Raw genomic sequence first — 19,701 nt, 5'->3', positions numbered from 1 at the left:
TTCCTTCTTTTATGGTTTTGTTTGTGTATATGATGGTCATTGAGGTTTGTGAAAGCAATGGCCCCTTTTAAAAGTTCCAATCCACATTGCTATGGAGGATAAAATGGCTCCTGCCAGGTCTGCCTACTGTTGGAGTATCAGTATGTTGTAATTGCAGATTAGTCAAGCTTTGGTAATTGGGGTGAAATTGCACATACTGTCATGTTAATTGCATATGCTTGCAATATGCAATGATGTGCATGATGTGCCTATCTAATGCCGGTATATAAAAGTTATTAAATAAATAAATAAATATGCTACTTGTTTTAAGAAAGTAGAGGTCTGGAACAGTAGGTGGCCCATAATGACTACAAGCTAACATTGGTTTTGGTGTTCGTGTGCTAGCTTGCTGTAGGTACAAGTCCTATGATGTAGTTTAAGGTACTGCATGTTGCCACATGGGCAGTCTGATTCCCTTTTGCCTTAAGCTGGCTGGATATGCATTCCAACTTTTCTTTAAAAAAAAAAAAAAAAACCCAAAACTCAGTACCTTCTGAAGAGGGAACATACAGTGACTGAAGGATTAATGTGAATGTATTTTTTAGGTGGGACAAATATAGGTTCAAAACACTGATGACCCATTTTCATTGAGTTATCATGCCAGATCCTCCTCTCAAGAACTGATAAAATTAAGTGTGGTGTGACTCTTTGGAGATTGATTGTGCTGGAGACTACTTTGGAGATTCATCAGTAAAGACCTGACCCCACAGTATGGACTCTGGATTTGAATCTGGGTCCCAGACAAAGAAATGAGCATGCATGGATAGAGATGGGTCTGTTCTAATATATCAAATGTAATTAAGACAACTGGATCTATGGGTATGGCTCTAGTTGAAGATCAACCAACCTACTGAGCCATGTTTACAAGCTTTTGCTGTAGAAATAAAATCTTTTTTTTTTTTTTAATCTTGTTCATAATTTGGGAGCTGTTGACATGCTGTGTTGGTTGCTACTCTGATCAGAGAGGATTTGGCAGCGTGAGAATTACAGTGGGTGGTGGTAGCGCAGTTTATTCTCAGGGGGCAGCATGGCACTCCTCAGGCTAGGTTGTAAAGTAGTGTTCTAAAATTAGTTTATAAGGTAACAGAATGCTTATAAAGAACTTTGCTATATTATACTGCATCCATTTTGTTAAAGTTTGTAAATATGAAAAAGTTGATAAGAAATGTGGCACTTGAAGCATAAGAACATAAGAAATTGCCATGCTGGGTCAGACCAAGGGTCCATCAAGCCCAGCCTCCTGTTTCCAACAGAGGCCAAAACCAGGCCACAAGAACCTGGCAATTACCCAAACACTAAGAATCCCATGCTACTGATGCAATTAATAGCAGTGGCTATTCCCTAAGTATAATTGATTAATAGCCATTAATGGACTTCTCCAAGAACTTATCCAAACCTTTTTTGAACCCAGCTACACTAACTGCACTAACCACCTCCTCTGGCAACAAATTCCAGAGCTTTATTGTGCGTTGAGTGAAAGAATTTTCTCCGATTAGTCTTAAACGTGCTACTTGCTAACTTCATGGAATGCCCCCTAGTCCTTCTATTATTCGAAAGTGTAAATAACCGAGTCACATCTACTTGTTCAAGACCTCTCATGATCTTAAAGACCTCTATCATATCCCCCCTCAGCTGTGTCTTCTCCAAGCTGAACAGCATGTCAGCTTGCTGCCTATCAATTCTTTGAAAACATGACCTTTTTTAAAAAAATTTATTTTTATTAGAAATGGATTTTGTACCAACCAATAGCCCAGTGGGCCACTGGATTAATTGGATTCATCTAGTTTCTGCTCATTGAATTGACAACTGGCAGTGCTGCTGACAAGTTTTGAACTTGTGCTGATTCAACCCCTTTTTGTGTTACCATATGCCCAATATATGCAGATACATCTGTGTAAATAAACAGTGTGACAAACTGCTTATGCTGAGGACGTTTTAAGCATAAATAAGCTCATATACTCAGAAATGACAAGGACAAAATCTAAAAAGGATGGTTGTACCATATTTCAAAACAAGTGACATTTCACAGTTAAGACATAAGTTGCAAACTTGATAGTTGATTTTTGTATGTGGTAAATTTCATATTTGTATAGTTTATATATATTAAAAAATATGAAAGGCTTTCAATAAAATGACTTTCTTGCAAAGTCTGTGAATTTTAATGCAAATTTGCCACATAAATGTTGCAGAATCTTGAAAAATCTTCTGCAGGAAACCGTGGGCTATAGGTTAGATAATCAACAAGTTAAAAAAAAATTTAATTCCAGAGTAAGAGTTTGCATCTGTGGTCCTTGAGGACTGCAGACTGTTTTTCAGAATGTCCACAGAGTATATTCTGCAGATGTATTTGCATACACTTGGTCCAACAACTTGGTAATGAGCACATTTAATTAGTCTAAAAACCTTGTCTGTGGCACTCAAAAGAACAAGCCAAGTGTAGTGCTGAAAGTAACACTTTTCAGCTTTTAGAGATCCTTGTCAGACTCCCTTTCCAGGCCTGCAAGTTTTATGTCTCCAGGGCAGTGCATTTCATCCTGGAATCTCCTCAGAATGACAGTGCCATAAAATCTAGTTTATATTGCACATATATGAAATATGCCAGAATTCAACAAAATTAATTATATATGGGGCTGGTCTGATGGCAAGAACTGTACGCTGCCGTGTAAAGTGCCCTGGTTCTTTCTATTCCCAGGCTCAGTCTCTGCTCCCCTATCTAGCTAGGGCTACTGCACAGACAGTGATCACAGCCCTTAGGGAGAAGGAGTCTCAGCCATCACTCAACAACACTACCTAGTGGCTAGACTCTGGATTCACAATAGCCGGGTACCAGGGGGAGCTGTGGCTTGTGGCCCTTGAACAAGAGCTGTTGCTATGAAAGCTGAGCTGAGGCGCAAGAGGGGAAGACGCCCTGAGAAGTTTTGAATGAAGACTCCTTTGTAGCCCAAAGGAGGCTTGCTCTGATTTGAGCTGGAAGCACTAAGGGGTAGTGGAAAACTACCAGGCCAAGAAAGATGAAGGTTATTGGTTTACCAATTACTTAAAATGCCTTCAGTATGTAAATGTGGTGGGGGGGAGTGGCACTGTAAATGACTGCTGAAACGCACCCCTGTCCCCCAGAGCTTGCTTGGCAGCTTTGTATTTAGGGGGTGTAGCCGGTTTTGGGAACTTTAAAATAATTGCACGAGCCGTGATTACACTATCCTGTTCTCAGTGGGGGGGGGGGGGGTGGGGGGGGCACACTTTTCTACAGGAGAAATCCTGCTTGATGTACTATGTTTTTGTTTTATTATAACACATGGAAACAAATATTCTAGTTACATCAGTGTAGAATGTACATACTACAAAGAATATAAAGCACAAAAAAATCATAAAACGTATCCAGCTATAAGAAGAAGAAATTGAAAAGGCAATTAGAAATGGAATATACCATCAGTACCTTAGAAAAGACACACACATTGAAATTAGAATCAAAAGGTTTTAAAGCTTTGCAGAAATATAGAGCTGAGCTCAAACTGCTTCTGGCAGAGGAAATTATTCATCACTTGAATATCACTAGGCAGAAGTATTTCAAATTTGGAAATAAAGCTAACAGGCTATTGGCACAAAAACTGTATTTAACAAATTTGTAACCCATCTCCCAAGGTGATAAACAAATCACAAGCTCAAGAAGCCCAAGAATATATTCTTAAAATCAAGGACAAAAATGGGAGTATGGATTTTGATTTTCCTTTAAGGGATAGATTTACACATGGGGAATAATATCAGTCAGACCACTCTCTTCATTTATCAGAGATTGATACTTGGCTGAAGTTGACTTGCCGTGCCTAGGGATAGACCAACAACAATATCTTAATAAAGAGATCTCAAGCATTGAAGTCTCAAGTGATCAGAAGCTTAACAATTGGGAAAGCCCCAGGTTTTGATGGGTACTCTGCTAAATTTTATAGCTTGTAAGCCTGCTTTACTTTTCCCTGTAATAGATATGCTTAATTCATTGTTGGGTGATAGCAAGCTGTCTGACACCTCTAATGTAGCTGGGCTAACTTTTGGCAAAACCTAGAAAAGTTGCATCTGTGTATGGGCCGTATCACCTGATACCCTTGTTGAATATAGATTTCAAATTATTGGCAAAAATATTGGGTAATAGATGAGTTTAGTGCTTCCAGTTTTAGTTAATAAGGATCAATCTGGATTTATTCCAGACAGGATGGTGGCCAACAATGTTCGGAAAGTTTTACATTTTATTTGGTGGGCCAAGCATATGAAGATTACCTCAATGTTAGCTGTCAGTTCAGAAAAAGCTTTCGACAGGGTTCATTGGGATTTTTTAGTTTCAGGTTCTTGAGAAAATGGGTTTGGGGGCTAATTTCGTACAGTGGATTCGTAGATTATGTACCTCTCCAGAAGCATGCATTAACGTTAATGGGTATTATTCAACTATGTTTGGTGGGGCAAGAGATACAGATCAGGGCTGCCTGCTCTCCCCTTTATTATTTGCTTTAGTAATGAAACCCTTTGCAGAGAAAGTTAGAAACCAACAAAAGATTTCAGGTATATTAGTAGGGAACACGTCATATAAATTATTTTTTTTGCTGACAATGTTTTTTGCTTATTGTAAGTGACCTGGAGCGCTGTTTAACAGCTTTGATTCTGGTGATGGAGAGGTATGGCTCTGTTTCTGGCTTTAAAATGAATATGGACAAGTCCGAGATTTTAGATATTTGCTTGAAGGGGATGTTATCTTGTCTATTACAATCAAAATTTCATTTTAAATGGGCATGAGAGAGTCTAAAATACTTATTGGTACATATTTGTGTGAACCTGAATGTTCTATTTCTCCTGAAATATCCTCTATTGGTTTCTAATGTCTTTTGAGATTTAGATGTATGGGTTTCTCTCGGCTAGGAAGGATTGCTACTCTCAAAATGAATGTTCTCTCTAGATTGACACATCTTTTCCAAACTACCTGTCTTTCTCACTGAGGGTTTTCTCAAAAAATTACAGAAACGGGCCTTTAGTTTTTTCTGGAAGAAGAGGCCTCTGAGAATAGCTCAAAAGGGTTTTTATACTTACCAAAAGTTGCAGGTGGTCTAGAGGTACCAACTTTAAAAAAAATATTATGTAGCAGTTCACTTTTAAGACCATTGTGGATAAAAGTTCTGCATGAACCAAAATGCAATATTGAATCTTTCTTTGTGGATAGAAATTCCAGGTGAAAAAGGGAATAAAATAGTAGTGGGGGTTATATTACTGTCCACTTGGCCAGAGTGAACTAAGAGACAATGAAATGCTGAAAGAAATTAGGGAAGCTCACAAACAGGCCGATACAGTAAAGCGCGGCTGCAGTTACCCCATTTCTAACCCGCTGTGTACTCACAATTTGGCCGCGTAAGTCTAACCCGCGATTCACTATCTGTTTTTACCGATCTTTACCACTTCTTTAACTCGACGCGTTTCCCTTTCCGCCTGCGGCATGTATTATGTATGTAAACGATCCGATTAGCTATTCCCTCCCATACAGTAAAGTGCGCCCCAAGTATCGCCTTTTTAACCTGCTATCTTGCCGCGTCTTTAACCTACTAATTTACCGCCTACCCTGACACTGGCGTTAGTGTGGTGAACTTAGCCGCCCAGTCCCAAACCAACCCAATCCACAGGAAAAAAATGCTTCTCGCACTTATTTAACAGTTTTAAATACCGCAGTTCAGGTAACAAAGTTACTAATCACTTCGGTTCACATTTCAACAATTACAATGACAATATAAAGAATAGTTTATAATGTCTTACATAGAACAGGGACTCACAATTGGGACTCACAACTTAGCCGCCCAGTCCCAAACCAAACCAACCCAATCTATGCCCCAGCAGAGAGACGAAATTTCACAGTCCCAAACTTTCCCCCAGCCCCCGCTCACCTGCCCTGGCCGCGGCCACGCAAGCCCCCAGCAGCAGTAGAAGTAGAAGGGCGGCGAGAGAGCGCGGCTTCAGCAGCCCCGCTGGCTAAAGTGAATACGTGCACGCCTGTAGGTCCAATATGGGCGCTCAAGGCAGCGAAGGCGCATGCGCACACGCCGTGACCTCCGACATTCAGCCGGTCACGGCGTATGCGCCTTCACTGCCTTGAACGCCCATATTTGACGTACAGGGGTGCACATATTTATCTTCGCCGGCGGGGCTGCTGAAGCCGCTCTCTCTCGACGCCCTTCTACTACTGCTGCTGCTGGGGGCTTGCGTGGCCGCGGCCAGGGCAGGTGAGCGGGGGCTGGGGGAAAGTTTGGACTGTGAAATTTTGTCTCTTTCTGCTTGGGATTGGGTTGGTTTGGTTTGGGGCTGGGCGGCTAAGTGCGAGAAGCATTTTTTTTTTTTTTTTTTTTGTGGGTTGGGTTGGTTTGGGACTGTGAAATTTCGTCTCTTGTCCGTCCGAAGGAGGGTGCTTTGTTGCGCTCACTGCCTCCGATTGCCGGCTGCTGGGGCTTGCTGGCGCTGGGCGATCAAGGCACTGGGGTCTGTAGGAGAACCATCCACTTCCTGGTACCTGTCATTTCAAACGTCATTTGAAATGACAGGTATCAGCGCACCCAGGATACTGTATAGTGCCTATACAGTAAAATGGATTGTGCTTCATGGACGCGGCTTGCATTTGCATGCCATTTAAATACAGTATCGAGCGGTAGGTGATCCGAACTGTGCGTGCAGCAAACGCGGGTGTGCCGGGCACTAACGCACCTCTTTCTACCGCACCTTACTGTATCGGCCCGAAAATTAGCAGCACAGTAATAATTTGATTTCAGTTACCCCAGTATTGACTGGGTGAATGTTACATCAGGACATTTTTAGAGAGGTAAAGTTCCTAGATGAAATAAATGACTGCTTCATGGAGCAGCTGGTACAAGAACCAACAAGAGGGGAAACTATTTTAGACCTAGTCCTTAGTGGAACACAGAATGTGGTACGAGAGGTAACAGTGTTGGAGCCACTTAGCAATAGTGATCCCAACATTATCAAATTTGACTTAATAACTGAAGGGAGCACAAAAAAGAAATTTACTGCGATAGCATTTAACTTTCAAAAAAGGCGACTATGATAAAATGAGGAAAATGATTAGGAAAAAACTGAAAAGAGCAACTGCAAAGGTAAAGTGTTTAGCTCAGGCATGAATGTATTTTAAAAATACCATCTTGGAAGCCCAGACCAGATATATTCCATGCACTAGAAAAGGTAGAAGGAAGGCTAAAGGACTTACCTGCATGGTTAAAAGTTGAGGGGTGAGAGGCTACAATATCTAAAAGAACATCTTTCAAAACATGGAAAAAGGATCTGAATGAAGAAATCAAGAAACAGCATGAGCACTGGCAAGTAAGATGCGAAGCATTGATAAAGAAGACAAAGAGAATTTGAAAAGAAGCGTGCCGTGGAAGCAAAAAACTTTTTCAGGTACAATCAAGGTAAAAGGTCTGTGAGGCAGTCAGTTGGACCATTAGATGAGCAAGGGATTAAAAGGGGCACTTAGGGAAGACAAAGCCATAGCAGAGAGACTAAATGAATTATTTGCTTCGGTATTCACCATGGAAGATGTAAGAATAAACCCAGCCAGAAATTATATTCAAAGATGATGATTTAGAGGAACTGAAAAAATCTCAGTGAACCTGGAAGATGTACTGGGCAAATTGACAAACTAAAAGGTAGCAAAGCACCTGGACCAGATTGCTGAAAGGACTGAGAAATGAGATTGTGGACCTGCTATTAGATATTTGTAAACTATCAGTAGCATCTGTGATACCTGAAGACTGGAGAGTCGCCAATATTTAAAAGGGGATCAACTATAGACCAGTGAGTTTCTGTGCCAGACAAAATGGTAGAAACTATCATAAAGAACAAAATTGCTGAACATATAGATAGGCATAATTTAATGGGAGAAAGCAAACTTGGTTTTAGCCAAGGGAAGTCCTGCCTAAAAAATTTGCTACATTTTTTTGAGCATGTAAATAAACATGTGGATAAAGGTGAGCCATTTGATATAGTGTTCTGGATTTCCAGAAAGCATTTGACAAAGTAGCTCATGAGAGACTTTTTAGAGAATTAAAAAGTCATGGGATGGGGGCAGTTTCTTATTGTGGATTGCCAATAGGTTAAAAGATTAGAAAACGGGAAAGAGGGCTAAATGATAAATTTCCCATTGGAAAAAGATGAATAGTGGAGTGCACCAGGGTCTGATGCCCACTGCTTTTTAATGTATTTATTAACGATCTGGAAATGGGAACATGTGAGGTGATCAAATTTTGCCGATGACACAACATTATTCAAAGTTGTTAAATCACAAGAGGATTGTGAGAAATTGCAAGACTGGGCATGCAAATGGAAAATGAAAGAGTAACTCACATTACAGCTACACAATGCAAGGTTCCACATTAGGAGTTGCCACTCAGGAAAAGGATCTAGGTGTCATTGTTGAAAATGCGCTGAAATCTTCTGTTAACGGTGCAGCAGCAGCCAAGAAAGCAAACAATGCTAGGGATTATTAGGAAAGGAATGGACAATAAAACAGAGAATATCATAAAGCCTCTGTATTGCTCCATGAAGTGACCTTATTTTGAGTACTGTGTGCAGTTCTGGTTGCCACATCTAAAAAATGATATAGCAGAATTAGAAAAAGTACAGAAGGGTGACCAAAATGATAAAAGGGGATGGAACAATTCCCCTATGATGAAAGGCTAAAGAGGTTAGGAGACTCAGCTTGGAGAAGATGACTAAGGGGAGATATGATAGAGGTCTATAAAATGAGTGAAAATGGAACGATTAAGCTTTAATCAGATGTTTATAATTTTTGAACGAGTAAAGACCAGGGGACACACAATGAAGTAACTAGATGATACATCTAAAACTAAAAAGAGAAAATATTTTTTTACTCAACACATAATTAAGCTCTGGAATTTGCCAGAGGATGTGGTGAAAGCTGTTAGTGTAGCTGCATTAAAAACAATGTTTGGACAAGTTCCTGGAGGAAAAATCCATTAACGATTAGGGTAAAGTTGCAGATATCCACTGCTTATCCCTGGGATAAGCAGCTTGGAATTGTATCTATCCCTTGGGATCTTGCCAGATATTTGTGACCTGGCTTGGCCACTGTTTGGAAGCAGAATACAGGGCTTGATGGCCTTTGGTCTGTCCCAGTATAGCAAGTCTAATGTTCTTATGCATTTAAAGTTAAGCTCAAAGCCCTGGACAGCTGTGGAACAGGCTATTGTAGGTAATGTCTCAATATATTCTGTTTTGATTACTGAGGAAGCTCAAAGTACCTCCAGCACTTATTTCCCCATATACCAAGATTATGTTGATGATTTGGGATGATGGAAAAAATCCATGGTAGGACATAGACGTTTCTTTGTTTTATTAAAAATGTCCTTCCTGGACTGACTTCTATGGAATGATAAAGGTAGGAATCTTTTGGGTTTGAGGTGCTTAGGGCACGTGTGGAAATTTAATGCCCTTACGTTTTGATGATCTCAGGAGAAAATACTGTCTTACTAATAGACACACATCCCTATAAGCAGGCGTCGTATTACTTGAAAGTTAAACAGGTTTTCTTTGATCTGTCTACAGGCAAATCTTTAATAGAGGTATTTTGTAATAGGAATGGGAAGATTAAGGGGATAATGTATACGTTTTTATGTAAGAATTTAATAGGTGAACCATCTGCTAAACCAAAACACTTGATTTCCTGTGAAACTGATGTGGGGCCAGCTTTCTAGGAGATGATCTGGGCTCTTTGCTTTATATTGTTGGGTAGGAGTTCCATCTCATCATTATTAATAGAAAATGGATATAAAGTTTTCTGTCGCTAGTACTTACACCCACCCAGAGAGGCTCCACAAAATACATAGCAATATTAAACCTGACGGTTGGAAGCTCTGTGGTAGTAAAGGGTCCATGTATCAGATTACGGTGGGGCTGTCCTTAGGTGGAAATTTTGGGGGTGAAATACTTAGCTTAATTCAAGAAATAACTAATTTTGAGATGCCCAAAGCCCCCAGGTGTCTCTTGTTGAGTATTCCTGTACCTGACGTATCTAGATTACTTCCAATTGCTATTGCCGCTAGGTTAACCTTGGCTGCTTTTTGGAAGCAAATAACCTACCTATCTGTAGAGGTAGTTTGCAGGAGACTACTTGACATTTGTATTTTTTTGGGTTGTTTTTTTTTTTTGTTGTTGTTGGTTTGGGGAGAGGGCAACTTACAGCTGTGCGACAAAATTAATTAGAGAAATCCAATAAGGTATGGCGATTTTATTGAGATTGGCTGAAGGGATGCCTTTATTTTTAGAGTTTGATTACTTATGTTTGCACTGAACTGTACAGTGCTAATGTGTATATTGGTTCTTGTACTTCATGGAGGAGTGTGGAGAAGGGGGGTCTACATGTGAAAATTATATCAAACACATTTCTTGTTTTTATATTGTAACTATACTCTGTTTATTTATGGTCAACACACTTTCAATTATAAAAAAAAAAAATCATAAAAGTTAAAGTTCAGCATAATCATGCTTCTATTTCATAATCCCAGCTCATGCTCAGCCATCAGTTTCATTAAGGAAAAACGTCTAGTGGATCTTCTGTTGTGAAGTGTCTGTGAAGGTAAAACTGGGTTTTGAGACATTGATTCCATTCCCGTTGCTCTGATAACCATTAAATCCTTCACATGCAGCACCCATTTAATGTGTGTGGTTAAAGGGCAGGTATGAATGTGCCTGCTGAACATAATTGAGAGAACTTTGTGATTATTAAAAAATATAAATGTTTTATTCCTAGATGGAGAATTTGTATAAAAATGCTCATGCTGCTATAAGAGAGAACCCTGCACATGAAAAGAAACCCAAGAAAGAAGTAAAAACAAAGAGGTATTGTGATTTTTTTTTTTTTAATTAAAATATTTTTTTTGCATTACAATAAAAGCACAGAGACACACCTTTCACGTGCCCCAGAGTTAATCTGAGGTGTATTGTGAATGCAAGAAGAGTCTGGACCTGAGTGGAAGTGCAGGAGCACATTCCTGCTCTGACTGTTGCAAGAGACATTTCCAGACAGGAAAGGCCTGCTACAGCATCTCCAAGTAAAATGTTTTGCCAGAGATGCTCAGGAGATGGTACATATGAGGTATTGGTGCATTATGACCAGGGCTTCTGGTCTCTGGTAATGCTGTTGTAAATTTGACCCATGTTGTAAAATTGCAAGGCCCCCTGGGGATGGGTCTGGAGTCTGTCAGTTGGCAGGACATGGGCATGCATGTGTTGATGTGTATCTCCTCCTCATGTTCAGCTGGCAATGAGAGGAGGATGAGAGCAGCAATGCTTTGGGCTACGTGATCTTCTGCTGCCTTGGGCTGAAAGTGTTGTTTGAACTGTGTAGCATAACAGTGTCCCACATGATTCAAACACAGTTTGGTACTGGGTGACAGGAGAGGCAGATGCAGTCCAAGGTACTGTCGCTGGTCAAACAATATATGGGGAAGAGGGCATGATAGCAGGAGGGGAGAGAGAGGAAAATCAGCAGGTGAGAGGATATGGGGTGGATGTGAGAAGAGCAGGAATTGGCACTGGGTGAGCAAGGGGCATGCTAGGAGGTGTCTTACTCCCTCCCCATACAGATCATTATGATCCCTTTCTTCCATCCAAAACAACTTAAAAAAAAAACCCCTTACAAATTACCCAGACATGTGCAGGTTGGAAAGGTCTTTAATTTTATAAAGTAAAATATGAAATTTGCATTATTTAATATGCAAATCCATTGAGAATTGCAGCTTTTTTTTTTTTTTTAATTCTTGCACAGAATCTAGCTCTAAGCTGCCATAGGAAACTGGGGCTATTAGGAGTCATATGTGGGATGGTTAATGTATTTACTTGGAGGAAAACCCCCTTTCAGGCAGTGAATATTGAATAATTCACTCGAGTGTAGAAGAGCAGAGCTTATTTATTTAAAAATTTTTATACTGCATAATCATGGGTGATGGTCTAGGCGGTTTACATATAAAAACATATAAATCATAACAGATAAAATGATAAAACAGACTAAGTGTAACAATAATAAAATGAAATTAAATAATGAGGTAGAACAAAAACTATAATCAAACTAAAAACAAACTTAAAATATACATTTGGAACGTTTAGACGAACATCATGACATGGAATGGATAATAAAATAGAAGTTGGGGAGCAGTTATTGAGGGTTATCAAGATTGAAGGCATTGGCGCATAGATAGGTTTTTAGTTTGTTTTTTTCTGAATTCTTTAGGGTTAGTTATGAGTTTTAGTGTTATTGGTATAGAATTCCAAAGCAGGGGGTCTGCCACGGAGAAGGCATGTTTTCTAGTGATATCTAGTCTTGCAATTTTGACTGTCGGGACTTCAAAAAGGAGTTTATCGGTAGATCTTAGATGACGCCGGGGCTGCTGAATAAGTAATGAGGTGCACAACCAAATAGACAAAGGGTTATGAATTAAGTTGAAAGTTAGTTAGGATTTTGTATGGAATACGTTGTTTGATGGGTAACCAATGAAGATTGAGAAGAATAGGGGAGATGTGTTCATTTTTCTTAGTGTTTATTAAGAGGCAAGCTGCTTAATTTTGTATGAGTTGGAGTGGGTGGATAGTTGTTTTGGGGAGGCCAACATATAAAGAGTTGCAATAATCCAATCCCGAGAGAATACGGGCTTGAAGTACAGTTCTAAAGTCCATTGGAAATAGAAGGGGTTTTAGACTTTTTAAGAGATTCAGTTTATAAAACAAGGTTTTTACTAATTTGGATATATTTTCTCCTATAGATAACTTAGTCAACAATGACGCCTAGGTTTCGTGCATGAGTGACATTGGGAATTTTGGTGATTGTCAAAGGAAAGATGCGAGGGTGGGCCACAAGGGGTGTTGGGGATGGTTGACAGATGTATCAGTTCAGGTTTGTTTGTTTTTTAGTCTATTATGAGACAACCAAGTTTTTATAGTTTAAGTAAAGAGTGATTAATGAGAAGGTATGGTTCCAGGAGGAAGTGTAAGGGATGAGAAGTTGGATGTCATCTTGAAATCTATGCCTAAACCGGTCAGTATGTGGCTAAGTGGGAGAAGATAGATATTTTAAATAGCATAGCAGATAAACAGGATCCTTGGGGGACTCCGGATGTAGTGCTATACCATTCAGAATGGTGAGAGTCTAGATTAATTTGTGGGGGATGGTCAGATATGAAAGAGTCAAACCATCTCCTAACGCATGTCAAATTACAGCCAGACTAAGGTGTTGATAGAATATATATGATGCATAGGCATGTGAGTAGCCTGACTGTGTGGCAAGAAATGCGATTTCATGAATAAGTGTGCCTACCGAGTGCGGAGAATAGAATAAAAATAATCCTAAAATCCTCATATTGAGGGAATGTCGATCAGTCTTCAAGCTACTAAGTAAAGAATAGCGCTTGGGAGCAATGGAAAAATGTGTGATTTTTTATTTTTTTTTTCTTTTTTTTGGGGGGGGGTTGGAAGTGAAAGCTTGCATATTTAGACTTTAGTTCATGATTTTGGTAATTCGAACCCTCCCAAATGTGTATTCACTAGAACGTAACTTGTGTGTCATGATTTTCAGTTACATATTCAATAACATTTATAAGCCAATGATTTTTCTGGGCAGTATAGTAAACTTGAAATTGCAAGGAAGACTGCATTATATCTGTCACGTGAAAGCAGATTGTCCTGGCTACATCTGTAATGTTAATTTTAATCACTTGCTTGGAAAAACTAAAGAAAAAAAGTGTAATCATAGCAGATTAGCAAAATGAGGTGGGGGGGTTTTCCCCCATGTGAACCTCCCTATTCTTGCAATAGTGAGAGGGGGACATGTTTCATGTGGCCCAGTATTCAGGTGTGATTAATAGCCCTGTCAGTATGTATCTGGCTTAGACTGGGTTGGGATACGGTGCTTCTTATCTCGCACAGCGATTTGTATATTATGCTGTATATAAGTGCTTACATCCTCTGCATCTCATTTTGTCTTCCATCCTTTCCCTTAAGGCCTGCTCTTATCTTAATAGTTCACATGAATGGGTTGCAATGATTTGCTTTCTTGTGTAGTAGAGAGGAGTTTGATCGTGCCATGAATCAGGGTCCTGCCAGCAAGCTCAGAAGATGTGCCTTTTTTGTTTATATCTTGAATACTCGTATTCCTTTTGTTCAAATCTAGGTGGAACCGCCCCAAACTGTCATTGGCCCAGAGAAAGGACCGTGTTGCCCAGAAGAAGGCAAGCTTCCTGAGAGCACAGGAAAGTGCTGCGGAAAACTAAGACTGCTTCTGTTCTTTTCTACCAAGATTTTGGAAAAAAAAAAAAATCATCAAATAAATATATTAAACCATAGACTGTGTGGGGTTTTTTTGGTTTTTTGTTTTGTTTTTTTTGAACCATAGGAAAATCAAACTTTCAGTAGTAGCCAACAATTTAAATGGAACTAAAAAAAAAGAGAATACTGCAGAAATTGCTGTCTTTGTTTATCCTTTGCTGCAAAGCTTTAAGACTTCCAAGAGGATGCCAGCAGCTATAGCCACTATTTTCTCTCCTATCTTACATATAAGCTGTATATGAAGAATAAACGCAAATGATCCAGTCCTCAAACTTGTTTCCCATGCTAGTGGGTGGATGGCTACTGAGTGTCGCCCAAAGAGCAGCCCTTCTAACACGGATGTTGGGGCTGACCGTCTTGTACAGGACCTTTTGGCCTTTGTGCTGTACAATAGTACCATTATGGCCTCCTTTGGACTAGAGTGCCGTGAGTCTTGGTTTGCAACTACTTGGAATTTTCCCCCTTGTTTTATATCCTCTCTACTCTGCTCAGTCATTGTAGCCACAAACTTTGGACAGAGGCCACATGGTAGTGCTGTGTCTGCAACATGGCAATTGTGGGGCCCCAAGTCCATCCAGTAGGTGTTTCCATTGCATGATGACTGTGATTGTCTCCTCTTCCCCCAAAGAGCTGTGAGTTCTGCCTCTGCAGCATCCCTAGCTCCAGCTGACCCAGGGAATGAAAGATGAGCTGTGAGTTGAACCAATGCTGCTACTGAAGCACCGAACTGCTGTCAAGCGCATTTTGAGTGCCTGTTTTTCTTAACCAAAATGTTAATGTATATGTTAAGTGCATTAACACATTTTTTATTACCCGTCTATTTATTCTCCAATTCAGATTCATTTATTGGATCTCAATCATACATGATTGTATGCTCCAGAATGATGGTATATAAATAAATAAATAAATTTATGAAATATGAAATGGTTTTCCTTTTTGAAGTGTTTTGGGTCATCCTGTTTGAGATGTGAAGAATGAGTGCTTAATTTTCACTCCTGACACTCACTTCTTGAAGTCATTTAAGATTTAACTTATTTTCAGAATAACCTCCTATAGTAGCATATTTCATCCTCATGGTTATGGTCGTGCTCTTTCATAGCTCAGGAAGGAAAGCCGTTCTGAGCATGCATGAAACTTCCTGCATTGCTGCCAACATGCATCCTCCCTCAGTCTTTTTTTTTAGTTTGCTTCACAAAATATTGTTTGCTGTCTTGCATGAGACCTCATTGCACAAAGATCATAATTTTTTTTTTAATTGAGTTTAGTCGAATATATCATTTAAAACAAAAAAAATGTTGAGAAAAGAAGGTAAGGAATCTTCAGCTGCTAGGAAATTATCTTCAGAAAAAAGAGGCAAAAATCCTATCACGTTACATTAAATGGCAAAAAGATCTTCACAGTTTGTGCTTTAAATGCCTTGGATTGGATCAAGACATGGCAAACTATGGCCCCTGTGCCAGAATTGCAGTGTGATTTTTGCAAAAAGGAAAAATTAAAGATGAATACCTTGGGTACAGTTATCCCTCTCCTACAAAAAAGACTGGCTCACAGTTAGACCTATAAAGATGCTTATATTCCAGTCAGCAAAAAAACACAAAGTACCTAAGATTTACATTGGAAGACCAACATTACCAGTACAAAATATTACTATTTGGACTGGCAACAGTACCCAGCGTCTTCATGAAGTGTCTGGCAGTTGTAGCAGCCTTTCTGAGAAAAAAAGAATCCACTAGCCTTTCTATACTGAGATGACTGGTTAATATCAAGCACATCTTACAGAGACTCACTGACAGCTGCAAAGTTATCAGTCCAGACAATGCACTATATGGGGGTTCATAATAAATTTCAACAAATCCAATTTGAGCTTAGAGGGGCTTATCTATAATGTATATGACAAAAGGAAAAGCAGTTCAAAGAGCATTAAACGTGAAAGTGATGGCTCAGTTGCTATTCACTAGTATGTACCATTTCTCTAATATAGCTAAAGATGAGACAAGCCCAGTAGCATTTGAAAAACAATTGAAATAAGCACATTCAACCTCTGAGCTATAGAGCAGGGATCTACTTATTATGCTAAGATAGTGGACAAAAAGAGAATCTTTGTGGCCAACATACAGATCGATACTGTAACGTGCGGTTGAAGATTTCCCGTCTGTAACATGCTGTGAGCGCACAATTCAGACGCGTAAGGCGATCCAGCGATACAGTCTCCAGTTTCACGCGTCCTTAGCGCTTCTTAAAACAGACGCATAACCCTTTCCGCACCCAGCATGTATATGATATGTAAATGAACAAATTAGCTGTATAATGAAGGAATTAGCTATTCCCCTTCGATACTGTGACGCGCGCTCAGATTATCTCCTTTGTAACCCGCTATTTTGCCGCGTCCTTAACCTGTTAGTTTACCGCTACCCTCTACTTGGTTTTAGTGTGGTGTTAGTAAATTAAAACGGGAATAAAGTGTAAAAAATGGGGGTAAAACCAAAGGGAGTAAAGTGTAAAAAACCATGGACGACCTCCATATTAACATTGCAGCGTAAGTTGTTTATATATATGTATAAATACCTGTCACTTTCCTGTCACTTTTCGAATCCCCCAGGCGGGCGGTCATCGAGGCGGCGGCGGTGGGAGCCGGCGGGCAGGTGGGCGCGCGTTGGATCCAGGCAGCGGCGGGGGCGGGTGGGCGCCCGTTCATCCAGGCGGCGGCGGCGGGAGCGGGTGGGCGCGTGTTGGATCCAGGCGGCGGTGGGAGCCGGTGGGCGGATGGGCACGTGTTCGATCCAGGCCGCGGCCGGGTGGGCGTGCATTCATCCAGGCAGAGGGAGCCGGCGGCGAAAGTGGCCTCCGGAGGCCTATACAGTAAATGGGTTGCGCGGGCCTAACGCTTGCCTAACGCTTCGCAGCCGCGGCATGCATTTGCATGCAATTTGAAGAGTATCGAGCGGTAGGTGAAGAGAACTGTGCGTGCGGGGAACGAGGGTGCGCCCGGCACTGCCGCACTGTTTCTGCTGCGGCCTTAGAGTATCGATCTGATAGTCATTTTCTGGAAATTCAGAAAATTGTTACAGATGCATTGCATGAAGGATGGGGTGTGAATGTTGACACTGTGTATGTAGGGAGTCTGAACATCACAGGAAATCTAACTACAAATTAAATCTGCTAGAACTAAGAGCTGGCTTCAGGACCTGCATGTATTTGAACCTTGGTTACAGAACAAAATGCTACAAATTCAGATAATCAAGTAGCTATGTTTATATATAAACAAGGAGGATCAAGATCCTTCTGGCTTTGCAAAGAATTCCTGGCCATATGGAACTGGGCAACAAAAAAAGGATGCAGATGTCAGCACTATGTTTACAAGGCAAGAGAAATATACTCACAGACAATCTGAGCCGACATCTTCAACCACCCAAATGGTCTCTACACCAACACGATTCAGTCTTTTTGCAATGTGGGGGACACCAGTAATAGTCTTCCTTGCATCACCATTCAATCACAAACCACCTTATTGCTCCAAATTTCCATCCCAAAATGTGATAGCAATGGGTGCATTTGACATTCCATAGAACACAGGTCTGACGTATCTATCTGCCCATTCCACTAAATCTAAAAATGATTCTCACCTAAGAAAAGGAGCAATGATTCTAACAATGCCATACGGGCCACGATAGTTGGTTTCCATGGCTCAATAGACTAGCAGTAACTTGGCTAATCAGGTTACTAATAATTTAAAAGATCTGTCCTTAATCCCAATCTTCAATCTCTAGCATTAACATTATGCATATTGAAGGTAAAATGACCAACAAACTACAAGTCCCACCAGAAGTAAAGACAGTTCTACTGGCAGCAAGGAAACCAGCCACCAGAAAATCTTATTAAATGGAGGAGAGAGGATATGTTCTTCTGTTCCATTTCATGTCTACTTTGATACTTTCTATAACTAATAGATTGTCTTAAAATCCAATTCAATACGAACTATTTAAGCGCCATCGCTGCTTACCACCAGCAAAATAAAGGTCAGCCTGTCTCCCTAGTCCTGTTAGTGGCTAAGTTTATCAAATGACTCTCATAATTTAAGGCCTCCAATAAAGTCACTGCCACCACAGTGGGACTTAAATATAGTAATTGGCAGTTAACGAGGGCACCATTTGAATCCATGGGCACAACACACGCACTTTGTAATGTGGAAATCACTATTTCTAATCTCAGTAACTTTCGCTCAAAGAGTAAGCAAACTGAAGCACTAATTACCTATTTGCCATACACCCAAATATTCCAGAATAAAGTGATGCTTAGGACTCATCCAAAATTTTTACTGAAAATTAACTCTTTCATCTAAACTAAACATTGCCACTTTTTTTTAAAACCTCATCCAACACTAATAGAACAAGATCTATATATGCTGGATTGTAGGAAGGATCTATTCTATTGTTCTATCAGGACAGTACAAAATGATACAGGAAATCATCACAGCTTTTTATATTATATGATTATATAAAAATAGGAATCCCAGTCAATATACATTTAGACAGCTGGACAAGGTTTGTTTATCTCATTATTACAAAGTCAAAGACCTCAAGCTATCCCATCAAGTCAAAGCAGTAGCAACTTTGATGGCACATTTAAGCTTTCATTAGACATCGGTAAAGCAGCTACGTGGTCAACAATACAGATCTTTACCAAACATTACTGGTTAGAAGAGTAGTTATGTATGGACAGTAGATTTGGTCAAGGAGTACCAAGGAATATTTTTAGCTAAATCATCAACTTACCACATGCTAAGTAACAGGTTGGGAGCCTCCCATTTGTATTGTTGATGCTTGTCCCCGGAGAAAACAAAGTTGCATACCTATACCTTCTCTGTGGACAGCAGAACAAACAGTAAGATGAAATTAGCTAAGTATTAGACTGAGGGAAGGGACGTGGTGGCAACAGCACGGGAAGACCCATGAATGCTCAAAGGCTCTCCTTAACTTTGAACTATGTGAGAGTGCTATCCAACCTCGGTACCATCACTCTTTTGTGTGGCTGTTCTGCTATCCATGAAGAACACTTGTGACAGGTAAGCAACTTTGCTTTCTCTGTGTATATTTGATTAGCTATTTGTTTTGTTTTTACTTAGTCATGATAAATGTGCTTCCCATAGGTCTTATATTCATGGTACTGTGAATTTGTATTGTTCTCAATTATATAAACGTATATAACTGGCTTTACTGCCATGGTCCAAATGTAGTGTTTCTAGTATACTGATTGTTGACTTTAGATGGTTTCTTTTCTAGGTGGTGGAACCAA

The 19,701-nt window shown here is 40.0% G+C and overlaps 1 protein-coding gene across 1 annotated transcript in view; it reads left to right on the top strand.

The window, feature by feature from the left end:
* RPL5 (ribosomal protein L5) overlaps positions 1–14,426 on the top strand; it is a 31,372-nt gene extending 16,946 nt beyond the window's left edge. Inside the window, exons 7-8 of the mRNA XM_029617971.1 lie at positions 10,844–10,932; positions 14,255–14,426. Of these exons, the coding sequence (XP_029473831.1) occupies positions 10,844–10,932; positions 14,255–14,354 (189 nt within the window). The 3' untranslated portion in view covers positions 14,355–14,426. The remainder of the gene's footprint in view (positions 1–10,843; positions 10,933–14,254) is intronic.
* Positions 14,427–19,701: the final 5,275 nt, after the last annotated feature.

The sequence above is a fragment of the Rhinatrema bivittatum genome, chromosome 10, assembly GCF_901001135.1.
Source record: "Rhinatrema bivittatum chromosome 10, aRhiBiv1.1, whole genome shotgun sequence".
In the NCBI taxonomy this organism is placed as follows: domain Eukaryota; kingdom Metazoa; phylum Chordata; class Amphibia; order Gymnophiona; family Rhinatrematidae; genus Rhinatrema; species Rhinatrema bivittatum.
This window is presented reverse-complemented; position numbering and strand designations above follow the sequence as displayed.